The 21,797-nt window shown below is 44.5% G+C and overlaps 1 protein-coding gene across 4 annotated transcripts in view; it reads left to right on the top strand.

Moving 5' to 3' along the window:
- Positions 1–21,797, top strand: part of LOC136649658 (complement factor H-like) — an 80,632-nt gene that overhangs the window by 5,179 nt on the left and 53,656 nt on the right. For all 4 annotated transcript variants that reach the window (XM_066626442.1, XM_066626444.1, XM_066626443.1 and 1 more), the window contains exons 2-6: positions 966–1,136; positions 2,488–2,676; positions 5,407–5,589; positions 7,894–8,100; positions 10,106–10,279. In XM_066626442.1, the coding sequence (XP_066482539.1) occupies positions 966–1,136; positions 2,488–2,676; positions 5,407–5,589; positions 7,894–8,100; positions 10,106–10,279 (924 nt within the window). The remainder of the gene's footprint in view (positions 1–965; positions 1,137–2,487; positions 2,677–5,406; positions 5,590–7,893; positions 8,101–10,105; positions 10,280–21,797) is intronic.

Here is a 21,797-nt window from a genome sequence, read left to right as displayed (position 1 = left end):
ATTATGTTGGGAAGGTTTTTAGTATGAAATCCTGTCTAAGCAGCAAGGGCAGGGCTGAACAGTTCCAGGTCCCAGGGCTGGCACAGTTCCAAGTTGACACACAGTGACAGCAAATGTTCCTTTACCCCAAGGGGACTTCCCACCTGCTACATTCCCCTGCAGGATGCAGAATAGCCCACACTGGTGCTGCTGCATTGGCACCGGAGAATTTAGGTAGGATTGGGCTGGAGCACGCAGCAGTCCTGATTGCACCCCAATCAGAGAAGCTCCTGAAAGGAAAAAAAAGGCATGGTAGGGTGTGTGCTGCTCCCAAACTCAGGCTGTAGATGGGAGAAGCTACTTGGCAAAGCAATCTGAAAAGACTGTACAGGGGACCTGGTCATAGGACAACTTGAAACCTTAACTTAGTATGCAGCAAGACTTTTTTTGTGCCACAAAATGCTATCAGGATGGGGCACACAAATTTGCAAGACCTTGGAGGAATGGATGCCCCACAGTGCTACAGCCTTCTCTCCCCTTAATGGCCCTTGATTGGCATGACTTCTCCTAAGGATTCAGCATCACTCCTTCCACAACAAAGTCCTGCCTAGCTCCTAGAAATGGCAAGCCAAAAGGAGTTGGGTTGGACTGCACAGGAGTTGTGAAGGAGTGAATGTTGGCAATAACCATATCAAGGTGGTCTCCATCTATGCAATTTGAATATATTGTTGAAAGGAAGAGCAAATGGTTTTTGAAATGTGCAATTGGCAAGAAAAATTGTGTTAATGTACAAAATGGAAAATAAATTAGAATCCAAAACCTGTAATGAAATGTTAGGAAAATATAAGACTTTAGGAAATAAAAAATATAATCCTGAAAATAATATTTGATTTGAGTGCTACTGAAAGCTTCATCTTTAGTTACTTATTATGATACCTCAAACATGAAAATCAAAAAGTTGATTATGGTTCTAAATATAATTACAGGGTGTGAAGAACCCCCTGACATTGATTTTGGGGAAATTGTAAGTGATGAAAAAGTCAGCTATCGGGAACATGACAGAATACAATACAGATGCTCTCCTCTATATGCCCTGGAAGGATCTGAATGGATAAGCTGTGATGGACAAAGGTGGACACCTCCACCAAAGTGTTTGGGTAAGAGGGCACCTTCTGTTTCCTTACTATGAGCTTAAAATAAGAACCTAGAATGTCAAACATGTCCTCCAATAATTTCTTTGCTTGCAGTGTTGCTTTGTCCTTGTATGTAGATATGAAAGATTAAATGGATATGTTCGTTGTGCCTTTTCCTCAACGGAACTGGATAATCAGGCCCGCGTTTAAGGCATCCTAGACATGAGGCCACTGGAGAAATATACAATGAAACTGAAGAATGAGCATATTTTGGACTACAAAATATTCAAAACATAGCCAAGTTTGGACTACAGTTCTTCAATGCAAAAAATTCACAAGGAACCAGATTGCCATCCTGGAGGTGAACTGGACTGTTTTGGAGGTCACATTATGCCTCCTATATAGAAGGAAGATGTGCCTGTTTGTCGCTATGCTACTGTTGGTTGTCTGTAAACCATGAAGAACGATGGCCAGGGTTATTGTTTGAATGACAAGATATTTGGCATAAGTCTCATTTTACTCTTGATTGCAGTGGAAGAGACAGCTGCCCATATTGAATTCTGCCCTTCCAGTCCATGGGATCTGAATGGTTTTGAATTTTGGTTGAATCACACCCTGTCACGCTTCAGCTCTTTATCTATTAGAACAGTTCTATAGAACACATGTGGTGGCCAGGGAAATCTTATGCTTCAGCCCCATCCAGGATCTTTTCCTGAGTGCAACGGGGCTTCCATGGTGCAGCTCCACGCTAATCACTGACTGCAACAGAGATCCTTAGCTTTCTCAAGAATCTTCTCTGTCTGGGCACATCTCAGTGCAACGTAAGACAGCTATTTTCTAGACTGAAAGGGTACAATACATGGTACAATACTAAGTAGTAAAATAAACTCTTTGCAATAGCTGAAAAAAGATATACACATCTGAATGTGAAATGATAGTCAATGCAAAACTTATAGTGGGATCTCTGTACTCCACAGTACCTTTTAGGGTGTGATTGTAATTAGAGGTGAAGTGTGTGTATTAACATATTGCATGTTATTTTTTCCCCAAACAAGTAGAGGAACAAATGGTTCTCTCTTCAGCACAATCTCAAAAAAGTTAATACGCAAACCAGATCTTGGTTCTAGTTGGCAAATGCTTAACCACACTTGGGAGAAGCACAATGTGAAGGCAGTATAATATACTGTATGCAGTTTTCAGAGTGACAATGCTGAGTGACAGTAAAGGAGCAGAGATTTTTATTTCTAATGCACAGAGATGTGAGGTATTCCTAAGGGCACAAACAATGAACTGTTATCATCAAACCCAATTGGATACAAAAGATGGAGAAATCAGCTCTAGTTAAAATCCCTGACTGGTTTTTTTCCCCCTTTAGCACCCTGCAGCATCACGAGACAACAGCTGGATGCCAAAAACCTGCTGATCTCTGGTGGCCGAAGACGTTCACAACTGATTCAGAGTAATCACACACTAGAATTCATCTGCAGAGAAGGATATGTGATCACAACTCCTTCAGTCAGGAAGTGTGTTGATGGGCACATGGATTTGCCAGCCTGTATCTCTGGTAACTGTTGTATAGCTGATGTTCTCTTTTGTCCTGGACCAAATAGTCAAGGAGCCTTCTAGTTGCACTTCCAAGATGATCTTCTCATTGGGTCATGAGGTCTCTAATTCAACTAAGATTGGATCCTCACCACACTGAATTCCTTATGTCCTTCCATAATCTCCCTACTTGTATGACATTTATTTATTTTATTTTTATTTATTTTAAGAAATTTATACCCTGCTTTATCCATGCTGAAGCAAGTGCCCAAGGTGTCTTACAAAGCATTAGAAACAAGTACAAAGTATCACAACAACTAAAAAACATCAAACAATGCAGTAAAACTTTAATTTTAACATTAGAAGATGAAGAACAAATATCAAAAACAGAGCAAAGTTTAAGGGAGAGAGAAAAAGAGAACTCATTGAGCCAGTGGGAAGGAGATAAGTCAAGGGAGGGTGTCAAGTCACAAAGGTATGACAGAGGTGCAGAGGGCAAGTATCCACTCAGCAACCAAATGCCAGATGAAACAGGTATGTTTTCAGTCCTTGCCAAAAACTCATGAGCGAGGGAGCAGTTCTCAGTTCCCTTGAGATGGCATTCCACAGCTGTGGCACTGCCACAGAGAAGGCTTACCCCAGAGCTGCCACCCCTCTCACATGGGACAGAAGTGGCACTAGTAGAAGAGCCCCTTCAGCTGACCTGAGAGAGTCATACAGGAAGGTGATGGTCTTTCAGGTAGCCTGGATCCAGGTCATGGAGGGCCTTAAAGGTTAGAACTAGCACATTGAACTGGGACTGGACGCGGGTCCACCCCATTAATGTGGGATGGATTCACTTTATCACTCCAATCCATGCTATCTTCTCTTCCAGTGCTGGGTAATACCCACTTTTGACAAAATTAGGGACTCAATTTGTGACAAAACTTCATATTTTTAGAAAATCACATCCCCGATGCAAGTAGCTCTATTTCTTAGCTCCCAGGTTGCTGCAGCTGCACCAGAAGTGGCTGTTTCCCCATTTTAAATATTCCCAGGTGTAGAGCAAGCATCACCTTTGTTAATGTAGAGCAGTGGTTCTCACACATTTAGCACCAGGACCCACTTTTTAGAATGAGAATCTGTCAGGACCCACTGGAAGTGATGTCATGACCGGAAGTGACATCATCAAGCAGGAAAATGTTTAACAATCCTAGGCTGCAATCCTACCCACACTTACCCAGGAGTAAGTCCCATTTACTGTCATTGTTAAAAGAATATACAGAGCAGCTTGTTAAAAGTACAGGTCTGCAACATTTCCCCAAATGCAGTCACATACCATGGTAACATCAAGTCTAATATATCAAAAATAAAATATGGAAATGAATGGGGACCCACCTGAAATTGGTTCGCAACCCACTTAGTGGGTCTTGACCCACAGTTCGAGAAACACTGATGTAGAGTATATGTGCAGGCATTCCAGTGTTCCGTAGTCCTTCAGTTTGGGCCTGCAGTTATTATACTGTGGTGATAAATGGTGGTATTGTATCATTTCCCAGATGTATGTTGTTGGAAACTGAGGACGAGATGGCAAATATATTTTTAAGAGTGGTGGAAGTCATTTAAGGTAATTGGGTTGGAACAGTAAAACATAAACTGAACTCTGCACTTATATGTTCATGGTTTGTGCAGTAATTGAGAGACGGGTGGCTGGTTTATCATAACCAGTGAGATGTAATCAAAGACAAATTAAATTAATTGATCAATTACATAAAGCTCCAAAAGTTTCCAAAATAACCTTGTTTAACTGATGTAAGGATCAGACTATCTGTGTTCACTTCCAGAGGTAAATAAGAAACAACACACCAATACCCCTTTCACTCTGTCAGAAGCTGCAAAATTGTGATCAAACATATATATGTGCATGGCAAATTTGCATCCAGCTATAAATACAGACACTACAGGATTACGCTGTGATGTATATAACAACAACAACAATCCAACTAGCCAGCTAAGCCAGCTAAGCCATTGTGATGGCTGGACCAAAATTCCTTCCCAGTCTCCAAATGAGATGCCCAAATTATACCAAGGTGTCACCATGACAAAAGAATCAATGAGTGGGATTGTGGGATGGCTCCCTTCCACGAATGGCTGTGCCTTTCAAATTCCCTCCCATTATATAGCCCAATTTCCCACCTTAAATTAGAGTGTGCAAGTCTTGGGACCACAGCCTCTCTTCTCTCCCTTTCACATGTGTCCTTATAGGATTAAAACCCCTCCCCCAAACCTCATCCTTAGACAAAAGACATGATGCCCTTTCTGACTCAGGCTACTGTACCATATTTCAACTTCTTCTCTAGTTCTGCAAGGTTGGATCAGAAACGGTTTTGTGCAACACTGGAGGACAGCAGGTGCAGGTTCCATTGCTATCCACTGCCCCCTGCCACTCCTTGCCACTCAGAGCAGCCTCCGGCGTTTTTTTTTCCAAAGCAAAATAACTTTTTCTGCTTTGAAAAAAAAAGAAGTGAAAAAAGCAGGTGGTGCAGTTTGGAGCAGTGTGCAACCACTACGAGTGTACTGGAAGTAATTGTGGTGACATGACCAGGTCACTACAATTACTTCCAGGTCAGGGGTGGTAGTGGAGGCATTTTTGTTCCTGATTTCTGGACAACCGAAGAGCCACCAGTGTTGCTCAATACCCAGTGTTGCTCAATACCCAAAATCTGCTTTATATGGCCAAAGTCACCATTGTTCTTGCTTTATTTCTTACCAGAAAGAGGAAAGAATTGCAGCCGTCCACCCCCAATAGAGAATGGAGACATCATTACTTTAGTCCAGAAGCAGTACCCGTCTGGCTCTTGGGTGGAATTCAAATGCCAGCTGTATTACGCCATGGAAGGACCAAACAGATCATTTTGCAACAATGGAACCTGGACCAAAGTGCCTGCTTGTCTAGGTCAGAACACAAACTCTTTGTGAGAGTGATTTTAAAATATCTCAAGAAAAAACTATATGTTGCCTTGTTTTGTTTTCCTTCTCATTTGGTTTGCATGGAGAATAGCTTCATAATATCTTTGCAGGTAGCTATTTTCTTTTACATTTGGGTAAACCAAGAAGGTTTGCACTGATCTTTCTTGGCAGCACACGAGAAGTAGGGAGAAGGCCCCAGTTTATATGCTGCATTATGTCTGCTCTACCTTAAAGAAGTCAGTTGAGCTTCTCAACCAGTCAGAGCTAGGGATACCAACAATTCCCATTTGTAGGCATTGCTGGGACAATAGTTAAACCATGCTATATGTATGAAAGTATTATTACTGGCTCTCCCTGTTCTGTACACTTCTCTTAGTAATTGGGCAACCCAATCCTGAGCTCCCGCGGCACTTCCGTCAATTTGCAATTTTCAGAATTTACAATTTACACAATTTACTTTTGTCCCCTTCTCTTGTTGGATAAGGGAAGTAGCCATGCCATGGGGCTACTTGATTCACTGCCAACCAAAAGGTCGGAGGTGAAGTAAGAGCATTCATGTCAGGTGCCAAGCCCCACACGGACACTCTGGATCTGGTGCAGCAAAGCTCTGCTGGACCCGCCTTCCTCCCTTCCTGCTTCCTCCCCCCCGCACACCTCCCACATGCCCTCTCCCCACTTCCCCATCACGCCTCCTCCCTGCCCTCTCCCCCCTATGTGGAATGTCTCCTCCCCGCCTCCACTTTCCTTTCTGTGGTTTGGTGTTCTGTGCAACCGCTGAGTGGCAGAGGCTGGGCATCTGCCCAGCGCTGGGCTAGCACAGGCACTCGCCTGGCATTAGGCCTCGCAAACGTGTCTTACAGCACATTTGCGACAGTGTGCGCGGGTGGTAAGCCAGTGTGTTGAGCCCAGGATTGGGCTCTTTATTGTGATGATCCCTGTTTCTTCTACGGTAGAGGTTCTCAAACAGGGGCGTCGTGACCTGAGAACCTCTGTTTTGCCCCTTTAAGGGGCGGGGAGGGGGAATGTAGTGATCCCCAGGGCTGCCAAGGGTACAAGGGGTTTTCTTTTACTTACTGGAGGCAGCAGCAGCCTAGTGGGAATGCAGGGAGCCCAGCGGAAGCCTCTACAGGGCTCCCCAAGCTGAGGTGAATGTAAAAATAACAATCGTGACCCACATCCTGGGGATCGCATCACTGCATTGCCCACTCCCCCACAAAGACTTGCTGAAGCTCCCGAGAGTTCGGGAACCGCAGCTCTATGGATATCCAAAGAGTATAGTTTGGTAAGCCAAGGAGTATTCTTGGTTCAAAAGACACTGGCTTTAAAACCCCATCTTACTTGAGCGCTAGTAACTTAGTAACCTAGTAACCTAGTAACTTGAGCCTTACTTACCTTAGCCCAGCATTTTTTGCACTTTTTAGCACTGGGACCAACTTTTTAAAATGGTATTCTATCAAGACCTCCTTAGATTTACAAAACTTTTTTTAAAAGTATCATTTTACCAGCCCCTAATGCCTCCGTTCTTATCCTTTTTACTATAGTGGGGGGAGGGCCTTCTGGAGCATTTGTTGAGCTACATATTTGCTGAATTGGGACCGTTTTGGAGTCTTATGTTTCCCTTTGCCTGACCTTCAAATAGAGCCAAGGCACTGTCGCCTACTCATAAGTAAACAGACACTTGTGGCTCAATTTCACTTTCCATAGGGCTTATTACATTTTCTTGTATTGCTTGGGGGGGGCATCCTTCTCAAGAGTTTGCTGGGGCCTGCATTCATCGGATCAGGACCATTCGTGTTGTGTTGATTTCTCCTCGGCCTGCCCTTCAAAGTGAACCAAGGCACTGTCGCCTTCTCATGAGTAAATGTACACATGCTGTGCATTTTGGTTTCCATAGGGCTCAGTACATTTTCTTTGCTAGGTATCAATTTGTCAGTTTTGTGACCTATCAAAAATGGGGTCATGACCCATTGGGGGGTTCTGACCCACCCTTTGAGAACCACTGCCTTACCCTACCATCTATAACCATCATGCAAACTTGTAATTAGCTTCCACTTTCAACTCAATGCAATGAATATTTACAAAGCTAATTACCATCAACTGTTACCCTGCACATGCCTGATCTTGTCTGATCTCAGAAGCTAAGCAAGGTCAGGCCTGGTTAGTACTTGGATGGGAGGCCGCCTGGGAATAACGGGTGCTGTAGGCTTATACCAGAGTCTTTCGAGACTGAATGAGGCCAACCAAAATTACCATCTTGATTAACAGAATTATTTTTCTTTTCTAATCAAAGAGCCCTGTGTAATCGCATTGGCTGAAAGCCAGCAGATAGTGAGGAAAGGAAGTTCTTATGACAATGGTTTTCAAACGACATACTTGCCACGTGGTGATTCTCTTGAACTCAGCTGTAAACCAGGATATGTCCTTGAAACAAATCCTTCCCAGTCTGCTCTTCTAATCCAGTGCAATGAAGAGCCGATTGTGTATCCTAAATGCAAAGGTAACTCGAGACGCAAGAAGCTAAGATTCCAAAACCATTCTAAATGGTGTTTGAATGAAAGTGCTGTTGTGTCAAGATCTTGATTTTCAGCCCAAGCCTTAGGGGGCCCTGTGATACTGGATCTAGTGTTCTGGCAGCTCAAGGTCCTTTGTGGCTGTTATAAAAGGTGACACGTCATTCAGGACGGCCAGGCTTCTGCTGCAAGTGGCAATGTGCCAGCAGTTCATTAACAACCCCCAGGTGCTAGTAAGTCAGAATGGAGTGGGAGGGAGATAGTGGTGGGTAGAATGGGGCAGGAAGGGGGAAGAGACTGGGTTGGGAAGGGGGGCAGATCAAGGCCAGGAGAGGGGTTGTATCTGCAGCAGTAGTGCTTACAAGATCCTATCCTTTCTTGGCCTCAGTCCGATTTCCTGGCCGCTCAGACTTGCACCAGCAAAGTGGCTGGTCCAGATTAGAGTAGATTCAGCAGGACAGTGAAGGTTTACCCCCACGCAAGGAAACAAATATTCCTTTTACCTGGAGGAGACCTCATCCTTGCAGGATGAAACACATTCTCCAGTGACATGGCTACATCAGCAGGAGGAGGGATTTACGTAGGATTGAGCTGCTTATTTAAAAGAATTATATCCCACTTTTTCAAAAGCTGGTGGTGGCTAACAAAATTCTTAGAACATCATACAAATCAATAAAAACATAAATACAGGCGTGTGCTGCTTAACAACCTTCCGCTTAATGACAGACCTCATATACGACAGTTGTCAAAGCACAACGAAGAGGCTCTTAATGAGGCAATCAGGTCTCCCTTAGTCTGCAACAGAGTGTCTGCTTACACAACAAAGAAGCTCTGAATGCAAAGAAGAGGCTATTGGTCTCTAGTAGCCTGTGCAGCCTGCTAGTGTCTGGCAGGGAGTGTCTGTATACCAGGGGTGCCCAAACCCCGGCCTGGGGACCATTTATTATTATTATTATTATTATTATTATTTTTATTATTATTATTATTATTATTATTATTATTATTAACAATAGTATTTATATACCGCTTTTCAACAGAAAGTTCCCAAAGCGGTTTATAGAGAAAAATCAAATAACTAAATGGCTCCCTGTCCCAAAAGGGCTCACAATCTAAAAAGATGCAAAAGAACACCAGCAGATAGCCACTAGAAAAGACACTGCTGGGGTGAAGAGGGCCAGTTACTCTCCCTCTGCTAAATCAAAGAGGAGCACCCACTTGAAAAAGTGCCTCTTATCCAGTTAGCAGGGTTACTTATCGATTTGCGGCCCTCAGAGACCCCCAATCTGGCCCGTGGGAAGCCCCCAGTCCCCAATGAGCCTATGGCCCTCCAAAAACTTCCTGGAGCCTGCTCTGGCCCATTGTGACTACTTGCAGTGTAAGGGCTGACTGTTTGACCTCGTGCGAGCTCCCTCTGCTGCTTGCCGTTTCACGCCTGTGAAGCAGCAGCGGCAGCAAAGGAAAGGCCGGCCTTACTTTGTGTAGCTCTTTTATAGGCCTTGAGCTATCGTGAGACCTTCATTCATTCATATAAGTTCCATCTCTAATATATTCATTTATGTAAATTTATTCAAATTTTAAATGTAAATTAATAATTTTTCCTGGCCCCCAATGCAGTGTCAGAGAGATGATGTGACCCTCCTGTCAAAATATTTGGACACACCAGGTTTCTACAACAAAGGCACTAGATTGGGCTGAATGTTTGCTTAATGACCTATTCGCATAACAACATAGAACGTATCCTGGTTGTTAAGTGATGCACACCTGTACATAGTATAAATAGTATAAATAAATAGAAGTAAAATTCAAATAGTTAATAGATTGCATTCTGTATACTTCTTCCATTCTTTGAATTTTGATTTTTTTTAAAGAACCATGGATATTGCGCTTGTGTAGATGAAGGAAATGCTCCACGTTAGAGGGAATGAATGAACAGATTTTTTCTTCAGCTCTTTTCTCTTTCCACTTGTAACATATCCGTATCAATCTTCCTAGAAATTACCTGTAATCCTCCACAAGTAACTAATGGTACTTTCAGACCTCAAAGAAACATGTATCAAGGTGCGGACCTGGTTCTAATTGAATGCAACCGTGGGCTTCAGCTAGAGAATGGACAAAATATAGTTGAATGCACAAGCAGTGGATGGTCACCTTCACCACAATGTGGAGGTAAGTGAAATTTACATGTCTTAGCATGTTTATGGAAGGACAGATTCACATGCCTCTGTCATGAAATTGTTATATTTCATATGTGTTCTATTTTTCTTTCTGAGGTTTTGGCTGCTTCTCTGGAGAAATCTGTTTGTGTCTTTATGGATTTGGGTCCTTTTCCCTCTCCTCCCTGCCTCTTGCTAGCAGTCTCTTCCAACAATCCTTTATGTGGCTCTTCCTGTTGCAATTCAGTAATGTCTTAGGTTTGTTTTAGCTGGTCTCAAACAAGGGGAAAGGGAGGTATCAAGTTTCATTGGGGCTAGAGCTCCACCAATCAGAGGGCAGGATGATGTCCTTCCAATGAACAATAAACTCCCAAGCAAATGGAAATTTTTTCTCTTCCTCTCTGGGCATCGACAGGGGAGACCCCACTCACTGTTACCACGAGTTGAATGATGCTGGTGTGTCCATCAGTCAGGTATTATCAGATAGGGACTGTGTAGGTAGTACCAATAGGTTTGGTTTATTTTAAAACTGTATAAAACCCTCACCTGTTTGCAGACCGTATTTGTTCCAAATCTCATTAAAACCCCAGGGAAGATAGCTCTGAGTTAAAATGCATGCATGAAACTCTGCAGCACCTCTGCTGCTGATGGATATGATTACTGAATTAACCCTTTTATCAGTTATTTCCATTTACTTTTTTACTCTTGCTCATTTGATTTTGTTATTCCCTTTCTTTTATTAGCATTTTAATATACATTTTTGCATATGTTATGAACTGTTGGTTCATGTGGGGTTGTGTTCCCCCCCCCCCCGTTGTTAGTGACATAATCTATGAGCAGATCTTTGGTGAAGACTTCTGGTGTGTAAAACGTTAGAAGTAGAGGAGTAGATTCGAATCACAATTGCAAACTGGGAGTGCGTTGTAATCGCAATTTTTACACTTTCCGAGGCTTATGGAGCCCTGCAGAAGGCTCTGCAGGGCTCCCTGCTCCTCCCCAAAGGCCGGTACGCCGATTAGTAAGTTTAACCCCCCTCTTTCCATCACAGGAACCAGCGCAATCCTGGGGCTCACATTGCTGCCTTCTCCCCCCATCCCTGAAGTGAACAGAGGCAGGGCTTCTCAGGTTGGGGTGTCATGACACCCCAATCTGAGAGCCTCAGCAGTATGGGGAGAAGAAATTTTTCAAGAGTGGACCTTTTGTTTCTTTCCTTACGATGCTGGTAGTAGAACAATGCCAGGGGATTGTGGGAGTACAAAGAACTTTTCATTTAGCTGGCTAGTGGTGTAGAGTAAGAGTCTGTATTGGAATTGCAGAAGATCTGGCGAGGAGGTAGATGTGGTATCAGTAGTGGCCCCTTTAAGGGTAAGGCCTGGGCATTCAATGGAGAGTGTGCTGCACAGCTGCAGCCACTTGAAGGCAATAAGGCCCTCAGGCATAAAAGCACCTGATGAAGGGAGAGTTTGGTGTGGGTAGCAGAAGGAGCAAAGTTTGGGGAAGGACAGACTGCAGACGTGTGAATGGACAATGCTAGAGCAGAAACTACTGGAGACACTAAGACTGGCGTTTGGCTGCTGTGCCCAAGACCTGCTGAGGACCAAGGGGCTGCTGTAGTGGCAGGAAGGAGGACCTCTTTAGGTTAAACAGGTGAGCTACCCTAGTGGTGGGGTTCAGCAGTACTGCAGGGCAGAACCAGGGTCATTTTTTGAGGAAAGAAGGGGAGCTAATTAGCTAAAAGTGGGCATAATTCTCCAGGCAGAGCTTGGACTAGGAATCTGGCAGAACAGAGTCTTATAGGAATTTTAGTGCCCAATCCTATGCATGTATATTCAGAAGTAAGCCCCAAAATAGTCAAAAGGACTTACTCCCAGGAAAGTGAGGAAAGGCTTGCTGCCTTAGAGTGTTTTTATCAGCTGTTAAAAGTTTTTGGTATCTTTTTTCTAATTGCCAACAGTATGTTGTATTTGGGGAAAACCTATTTTTTTTCTAATTTTATGGGTATCTAATACTCTTCTAAATGATAGACATTTTTGTGAAGTGATGGAATAGTCATCTGCTTGTCTTATAAATAATTGTGTCAGGAGGAGGAGAAGATTTGGTCCAGAGAATCTCTCTGATTCTCGTTAATTCCTGGCTGGTGGCTTTGGAGCTACTGTAGAAATCCCCCACTTGGCCACAATATGGGTAGCAGGTGTGGATGCGGACCCTGACAGTTACTGATTTTGAATCTGGTGATCTTAATTGATATTTTTTACATTTTGGAGGAAGGCACTTTTGCTTTTTTTTTTTTTTTTTTTGAGGTTTAGGATACAGTTGATCTAGAGGAGGGGTGCTCAATATGTCGATCGCGATCGACTGGTCGATCACGACACAAAATGAGTTGATTGCAGGCTTCTCTCCCATCCATGCATCCCTGGGAGTGAGCCCTGTTGACTCTACTGGGACTGACTGGTGAGTAGACCTGGAGAGGAGCCACTGGCAGGCTTCTCTCCCGTCCATGCATCCCTGGGAGTGAGCCCCATTGACTCTACTGGGGCTGACTCATGAGTAGACCTGGAGAGGAGCTGCTGGCAGGCTTTTCTCCCATCCACACATCCCTGGGAGTGAGCCCCATTGACTCTACTGGGGCGGACTTACCTTTCCCCTGTTTTTGCACTGGTCTGTATAGAGATCTGCTCCCCCCCCCACTTGTATTGGAATAGAGGAAGATCTGGTGAGGTGGTAGATGTGGTGTCAGCAGTGGCCCCTTTAAGGGTAAGGCCTGGGCATCCAGCAGAGTGTGCTGCACAGCTGCAGCCACTTGAAGGCAATAGGGCCCTCAGGGATATAAGAGCACCTGAGGCAGGAAGGGCTCCACTTATTTATGTGAGTCAGCCTTTTCCTGCATGAAGATCATTAAGTCCAAGTACCTTTCCACCATGACTGATGAACATTTGGAAGTGTGCTTGAGGCTGGCTGTCAGCAGCTACTGTCAGGACTATGCATCCTTGGCTGATTCACTTCAGTGCAAGTCATCAAAGTAAACTCAAGTAATTACAAAAAATGTTTATAGTTAATTATGTTGTGTTGTGCAATATTGGCTCATGCGGTTATGCAAGGTACACCAACATACATTGTACACATAAATGTTATGTTATGATGGCGCGAACATTGTAAAAAAACTCTGGTAGATCTCCGGGCCTTGCTGGGTTTCAAAGTAGCTCTCGAGCCAAAAAAATGTGAGCACCCCTGATCTAGAGTAAAAGGTAAAGGTAGTAATTGTATGTGTTCTTGTATAACTGCAAGACTGTAAGAGAGAAGTTGCCATCATGTAGAGGTCAGACATGAAATATCATCATTGTGGAAGCTTGAGTGAGTGAGTGATAGCCTGTTCATGTCACTTGTTAGCAGAAATGGAGAAAGTGTTAGGATGATTGAGCAGATGAAGCGCTAGCTAGAAGTAAGAAAGCCTGAGCTAGAAGAGAAGCATTTTTTTTAAATCAAAGATGGAAGAAAAATGTTTTGTGTTTGGAAGACAGCTGGAGTTGGGAAAAGCCCGACTAGAAGCAAAGCAAAGTGCTGTGGAGAAGGAGGGAGTGGAGGGCTGCAGAGAAGGAAGCAGAACTGCAGAAACCGTAGACGGAACTAGAGTTAGGGAAACTTAAATATAGTTTTTTCTCCCTTAAATCTGCTCTAGTTGTTGTAGTGCCAGTCTTTAGGAAATTGCTCACATATCATGTAGGAGATGATGACAAGACATTTACGACTAATTTTGAACAGGCTTGCAAAGACTATGGGATTGGTTTAGGAGATTATATGAAACTCGTTTGACTTTAATCAGACCTGGTGGATGTGGCTGTGGAATTGGGCCCTGAAACATAAAACAATTATACAGATTGAACCTTTTATCTGCAAATTTTCTGTCCACAGATTTGGCGCAACACAGCTTGAGGCAGGCTTGTGCAAAGTCAACTTTTCTGTTTAAACTTTTTCTTTGACAATCTCATTCTGCCATTAAGGTGGGGGTGTCTTCTGCACCCACAAAATGTCCAAATTCTGCACAAGTGAATGATGAAAGTGTACCCTATTTTGTTCGTGGGTTTGTTTTGACTGTGTTCTGCTTCTAAGACCTACAGTTTCAAAGTGCCTGTGTTTTTGTTTGGCAAATGGATGGACAGAATATGTGTGAATCTAAATTTGTCACCCAGGTCCAAAGCAGTGGAGATCCTGGCCCTTGTGCCACCCAGGACCTGGACTACAAAATTCTACCTTTCTAAGCCATTGGAGGGCCTTAAAACATCACCTCTGGATTCTTGGGGAAATTGGAAGTGACATTTTCAGGCCTTAGATGACCTTCTGAGTGCTGGGGAGGCATCTCTGGCCCCCAGGAGACCTTCTAAGGACCTGAAAACATTTTCTGGAAGTGTGTGGCCTCTCCACAGGAGGAAGCGGTCGCAGGCAGCACTTGGGGTGCACAGCTGGAGTAGTGACACCCTACTACCCAGAGTCACTTGTATCCATGGACCCCCCCCTCCACCAGGAATGCCATTGCTCCAAAACCGCTACTTGCCCTATGGGAAGAAACCATATGGTGAAGAGCTAACCACCCATCCAGCATTGTGGAGGCTGGTTATCAGCTTGAACACCATGGAGAGACTACCATATGCACAAAGACTGACTGGTCACCTCCTCCACAATGTAAAAGTAAGCATGATGGGTAAATTCCTGGCAGCTTGATTTGGAAATGTGTTACCAATCACATGTACTGTAGACTACTCTCAAAGAGAAAATCTTTTTTTTCCTGGAAGTTCAACATTGACCATGTTGCTTTATATTCTATGGGCTTAAAATTCCTCCTGTTTCTGGCTGAAGTTTTGAACACTAATTTCAGCTCAAAGGGAGTTGCAGAAATAGACACTTAGGGCGCAATCCAAACCTGCCCTAGAACAGGCAGGCTGGCGGGCCTGCGCTGCATCCAAAGCAGTATTGGGGCTGAAAGTGGCTCAGCCTGGGGCAAGGGGAATTGCTTCCCCTTACCCCAGCTAAAGCCACAGAAGCCCTAATGGGGCTACTTGGATCTGCGCAACCTCCAGTGGCGTCGCTAATGATTGTGTAGCCCGGTGCCAAGCTCAAAATGTTGCCCCGGAAGTGATGTCACAACCGGAAGTGACATCACGTCTGGGCTTTTTCAAAAGTGAAAAGGCATCTATCTGCTCTCTAGGGTCAAAGAAGATTTGTAGCCCCTCCCTGACAAAATCAAATTAAGTAATTAAATAAAAAGTATGCCCCTGATAGGTTCGAGACACTGTACTGGGGTGAAGAGGGATGGCTATTCTCTTGCTAAATATAAGAGGGGCACCTCTTGAACAACAATCAGTCTCATAGGTCGGTTTTGAGTTAAGAAAATCCACTTTTTGTTCTATAAGGCAATTGTGTTTTCATCTTCTGGTTAATTAGCCATAACTTTTGATAGAATACAGATATTCCAATGTGGTTTATTTCATTGCATTCTACATTAAATTACCTTTCCAATAATATATAACATGATGGTATTAATCATATACCAGAGGTCGGCAACCTTAAACACTCAAAGAGCCATTTGGCCCCTTTTTGCGGAGGATAAATAACCTCGGGAGCCACACAACCCTTTTGACATCTAAAATGAAGATAACACTGCATATATAGTTTTTTTTTACCTTTATGCTCTTATAGGTCCCATTTTTATAATGTAGCCCCCTCTTGTAGCTTTTAGTTACTTTTGTCATACATTCTTGTCCTGCATTTTCAGACACCTGGTCCTCTATGGTGTTTTCCCTGATTCCAAGGCCATTCTCTGTGTGGAGAATTATGCCCACTTTAAGCAAATTAGCTCCCCTTCTTTCCCCCAACAAATGACCCTGGTTCTGCCCTGCAGTCCTGCTGGACCCCACCTCTAGGGTAGCTTGCCTGTTCAACCTGCAGAGGTCCTCTCTCCTGCCAGCAGCCACCCACCACTACAGCAGACCCTGGGTCATCAGCAGGTCTTGGGCACAGCAGCCACACTTCAAACTCCAGTGTCTCCAGCAGTCTGTTAGTCACAAAGTCAGTCAGAGCATCCAGGGCAGAGTCCAAAGTCAATAAGCCAAGTCACAGTCCAAGGTCAAATTCCAAAGTAAGTCAGTCAAATCAGTCAGAGTATCCAAGTCAGTCAGTCTCCTCTCCTACCTCCAACTTACACTCCTTCTACAACCCACACCCCCTTCCTGCCTCAGGTGCTCCTTATATCCTATTGCCTTCAAGTGGTTGCAGCTGTGCAGCACACTCTGCTGGATGCCCAGGCCTTACTCTTAAAGGGGACACTGCTGACACCACATCTACCTCCTCACCAGATCTTCCAGGATTCCAATAAATATGGTGGTTATGACATCTGCTTATCTTACATGGATACTAAAGAACTCCCCCACCTTCTAGAGGCACCCTGCTGGAAGGAAAAAAGGACACAGACTCCAGAGGTGGGGAAGAGAAGAAGCCAGAGCTGGGGGGAGGTGGGGGGGCAGCTACAGGCCAGCTTCTGCCCTGCCTGCCCTCCCTCACTCAGGCTGCAACCCTCTCCACACTATCCTGGGAGTAAGCCCCATTGACTACAATGGGACTGCTGCGCAGACAAGTTGGCTGGAGCTCTCAGGTTGCAGTCCTCTCCACACTTTCCTAGGAGGAAGACTCACTGACTACTTGTGAGTAGACCTGCATAGGAGGGGGTTGAGGCTGCAGCCCTCCACACCTTCCTGGGAGGAAGCCCCACTGACTACAGCTGGGCTTACTTGTGAGTAGACTTGCACAGGAGGAGGCTGAGGCTACAGCCCTCCACACTTTCCTGGGAGTAGGCCAGGGACTACAGTGGGGCTTGCTCTCGAACAGACCTGAAGGGCGCAGGCTCCCACTCACCTGTCCTTGTGCTTGACCTTGAGCAGGCTCCAAGGCTGCAATCCCAGGCACCCTTTCCTGGGAGTAAGCCTCATCTGCTGTAATGGGGCTTACAACTGAGTAGACACACATGGGAGCAGTCTTTAAGGCTGCAATCCCAGGCACCCTTTCCTGGGAGTAAGCTTCATCTGCTGTAATGGGGCTTACTACTGAGTAGACACACAGGATGTCTCCTCTGCTGTGGAGGAAAATCCTCTCCTTGCACTGAGTGGGGACCTGCTCAGGGAAAGGTGGGCTGCAAGGACTCGCAATGGCTGAGGAGGAGGCCGTCCTGCTGGAGAGTTGCGGAAGGGAAAAACAGGGAGCTTAAGCCTGCAGAGCGGACAAAATTGAAAAGGGAAACCAATGCAGGGCAGGTGGGGGTGAAGCAAGAGGAGGGCAGTGAGCTCAGGTGGCAGAGGGAAGCAGCCTGCCCTCCCAACACAGGTGCCTCCTGTCACCCCCTTTGCCACTTTCACTCGGAGGAGCCACAGCAGACAGCTGAAAGAGCCGTGTGCGGCTCCAGAGCTGCGGGTTGCTGACCCCTGATATATACCAAGATTTTCACAATTTTGGTCACTACTGTCAAGTTCAGCTTGTTGCCCCCCTAAAGCTTGATGCCCAGAGCAACTGCTACCCCCTGCACCACCTTAGCTATGCCACTGGCCTCCTCAAGAGGTAGCACAAATCTGATCAGCCTGGGACTGCCCCAGGCCATCTGGGAGTGGGGTTAGGATTTGGCATAACTGCTGGATCCTGGCTCTGCCTCCTGCTCCTCACCTTCCCGTCCCCAGGAATACCAGCAGCCTGCCTTTCCCAAAATGCTTTCTCCCTGCCCTGCTCATGCTCCCCAGACCTCTGCATAGGCTGAGCTCGGCTGACGCAACCTACCTGCCTTCCGGGGCCTGCGTCATCGTGGGAGGGCCAGCACAAGTCTATGTGCTGGCCTAACCCCAGTTAGGTTGTCGCAAAAGTGCTTTATGGCACAAGGGACATGTGCTGGCCCAAGGCCTGCATCAGGCCCTTAGGATTCTAGGGAGCTGTGCACAAATCCAGTGACACAACCCTTGGGAGGAAAGGAAGCTGCAGGTTTTCTAACTGGTAAAAGGCAATATGCACACATACAAGGATACATGTATGTATGCACACACACACACACCTTGGAGCCAGGTATGGAAGAGAACTCATTTTTTCTGATGCCAGTTCCAAGTCTCATTCAGATGTGCTCATGTCACTAATGATCTCATAAGCAAAAGGGTCTGATTTCTCCCTCAGTCTCCCTCCCCAATTAGTGTCACTCACCTCCCTCCTTCCATGCATATCTTTGTAGTTCATTTAACAGTGGTAGGAATAAGGGAAGAGGGGGGGTCTTCACCCCCCACCCCATGCCTGGCACACTGCTACAATTACTGTATAGGACATGAAGTCGCAATGTGTGAGTGTCATTTCTGATATTTTCAGACAGGCATGAATTGAGGTGAAGCTGGTAGCAAACTTAGGGCGCAATCCTAACCAACTTTCCAGCAGTGACTTAGCCGCAATGCAGCCCCCAATGTAAGGTAACAAACATGATTTTAACTTGAGGAGGCCCCCTTGACTGCCTCCCCACTGCAGGATGCAGTGCGCACCACATTGGCACAGCTATGTCAGTGCTGGAAAGTTGGTTAGGATTGCGTCCTTAGGCCTATTCCCTGCCACCAGTACCAACAGTGCTGAAACCAAAAGATGCACACTGCATCCTATGGGAGGGACCCAAAGGCATACAAGAAGGAAAATATTTTTTACTTACCTCTGCATAAGCCCCGGGTTAAGCCTATGCCTATGGGTCTCCTTGGACATAAGTCTCCTGTTTTGGTGGCATGTGTCCAAGAAGTGAAGTGGAATTGGGGGGGGGGGGTTCTGTAAAGAGAGGATAAGATCTGGTGTGCCAACTTCCTTACAGATGGAGTGAATGTTCAAAGTTGGATTGCAAGCCTATTAAAGCAAGTCTTCCTCACAGATGAAAACGAGCAAAATCAAGGAGAGGGCCCAGTCCACAATTGAGCTTCTTCCTTCCTCCATTCTGTTTGGATTTGCTACCACACACTCCCCCCCCCCCCCGCTCTTTACTCTCCATCCTCTCAGGAGGAAACTCCCTTTGAGGAAGGAGCAGTCAGTAGCAGGTCAGGGAGGAATCTGAGCATCAGGTCACAATGGAGTGATGAAGCTTTTAGTTCACTCTGCTGGGCCCCAGTGGGAAAAGAGACATGGGGCATTAGCTTCCCGGTGGAGAAGAGGCCCATCTGGAATTTGCCTTTGTCTTCTATATACTTTCTGTTCCTTCTAGAGCAGGGGTCTCCAAAACCCAGCCCGGGGGCCAGATGTGGCCTGCAGAGACAAAAGTGCTGGAGTATACTGAACTTTCATTCAGTCTGGCAAGGCAGTGCCTGAAATCTTACAAAATAACACCCTCTTTTTCCATTAGAAATAGTGACCTGTAAAATTATACACCCACCAAACGGTTATTTCCATCAATGTAATCATGGTTTTGCTCTCTGTGAGACAGCAACATATAGCTGTCAGAGTGGCTACACAACTCCAGAAGGCCTCAACCGGGGACCCAGGTCATTTGACACCTGTGGGCCATAAATTTTGTCACCCTCATATCTATCTATCTATCTATCTATCTATCTATCTATCTATCTATCTATCTATCTATCTATCTATCTATCTATCTATCTGATTGGGTGTTTGATTGGTTGATTGATTGACTGATATTTTTCAATCCTCTCAGAAGCTCCTCAGAAGAGCTCAAGGTGGTGTGTATGGTTCCTCCCCTCCTTTTCTCCTCATAACAACCTAGTTGTGCAATTTTACTACATTCACATTGTTGCAAGGCGGATAAGCAACTCAAATTAGCAACTCAGTATGACTCGGTACACAGGGATGAAGGTTCACAGGCTTTTATTGAACTGTATACATTTGGTCCATGGGACTCATGTCCAAATCATGGACCCCGTCTGAACGCTGGTCCTTAACCTTTATACCACACAATCCTTTGTCTGAAAATCTAGACTTCTCATTTGCTGAAAGTTTGACATCATAAATGGGGTAACTCTTAATAGGCTCTAGATAAAATATCATTTACATAAATGATAGAAAATAGGTGGGCAACAAACGAACATAACTATTGATTGGCTTTTATTTACATACAGGTGGGGTTTCATCTTAAAACTTAGCCAAAATTACACAATTTCCAAAAGTTTTCAAAACCAGTAGGGTTTGCTGTAACATCCTCATTAAAGAGAGCACAAAAACATGGGTGTGAAGACCTTATTTGGTAGAACTCCTGGCCCATTTATTGACATATATTCCTTTCAAACCCTTCCTAATTAGGATGGCCTTGCTTGAGCCACCTATCTCTTCTGCATCTCTTCTCCTGGTTTTAGTAAAACACTGTGGGCCCTCTGCAAACCTCTGTGAACTGAAGTCTTTTAAACTTCCTTTTAACAGTTTCACTCTATGTCTTAATTCTATATATGACTATTGTGACCAGTTACCTATTAAGGGGTATAGTGGTGTATATCTTTGCTAGAAGCGACCTCTTCCCTTTAGTGGCTGGCTAAGGCTTCAGCCAGCTTCTTGTGATTTTTCATATATTTTAACATAAAACAAGTCAAACTTTCACTACATCACATTTTCTTTTTAAGAAATCCTTCTCCCATTTATCTTCAAACAAGTTACTCAGACATTATATGCCAGGCAAACTGCTTTCTCCCCCTCTCTCTGCACCTTCCTAATCAAACCTGCACCAACTCCTTTAACATTCATTTCTCCATTTCAGTTGCAATTCAAACAAAGACTGATTCTCAAGAATGTTCTTGCCTATCTAATTAAATGTACTTTTTCTGTGTTTAGCTAGCTAAACACTATATTAGCCTGCCAAGTGATAAGCCTTCCCTGAAATACTAAGGCTTTTCTCACTTCTAATGACCACAATGTTTTATATATGTGTTTTCTCAGTTTGTGATATCTTGGCTGGCTGTATACTTCTCCCAAGAAGGAGTTTATCTATCTTTGAGATACAACTCCCTTTTCCAAATTCCAAAAATGTATCAACAGACTTTGAGGCCCCAAGGTCTCAAATGGCAAAACAGCTTCTAAAAATAATTTTTTTTCAAGCAACTTGTCCCTGTTCTCTGTGTTTCTATACTTTTAGCCAGACTTTTAACCTTTTTGCACAAATGGTATGTTACCCAGATTATTTTGTAACACTAACTTTAGCACTCCAAAGTCAGTCAGACCAAACTTATTGCTTTAAAATCAAGCTGCTCTTTAACATTGTGTAAATGCTATATGCTATAGTATTACTGGGCTATCCAGTGGCTTTACAATCTAGGGTTAAGGATCACCATGCCTCAACATATCAGATGAGACACAGTCTCACCTTTTTCTTGGCATGGTGGAAGGTGACAGAATAACCAGGGTAATATGCCATTGGGGCAAAAGCTAAAAAGCCACACTGCTAAAGCATGAAAGGCACACAGAATAGTAAAAGCTGTTTTTATCTAAAAGCAAATTGTTAGTCTCACAGAAAAGCTGCTTGAAAGAATCATTTTGGAAGCTGTTTG

Source organism: Tiliqua scincoides, chromosome 4 (assembly GCF_035046505.1).
Source record: "Tiliqua scincoides isolate rTilSci1 chromosome 4, rTilSci1.hap2, whole genome shotgun sequence".
In the NCBI taxonomy this organism is placed as follows: domain Eukaryota; kingdom Metazoa; phylum Chordata; class Lepidosauria; order Squamata; family Scincidae; genus Tiliqua; species Tiliqua scincoides.
The sequence above is the reverse complement of the archived record's forward strand: the minus strand, read 5'-3'. Positions and strand labels throughout refer to the sequence as shown.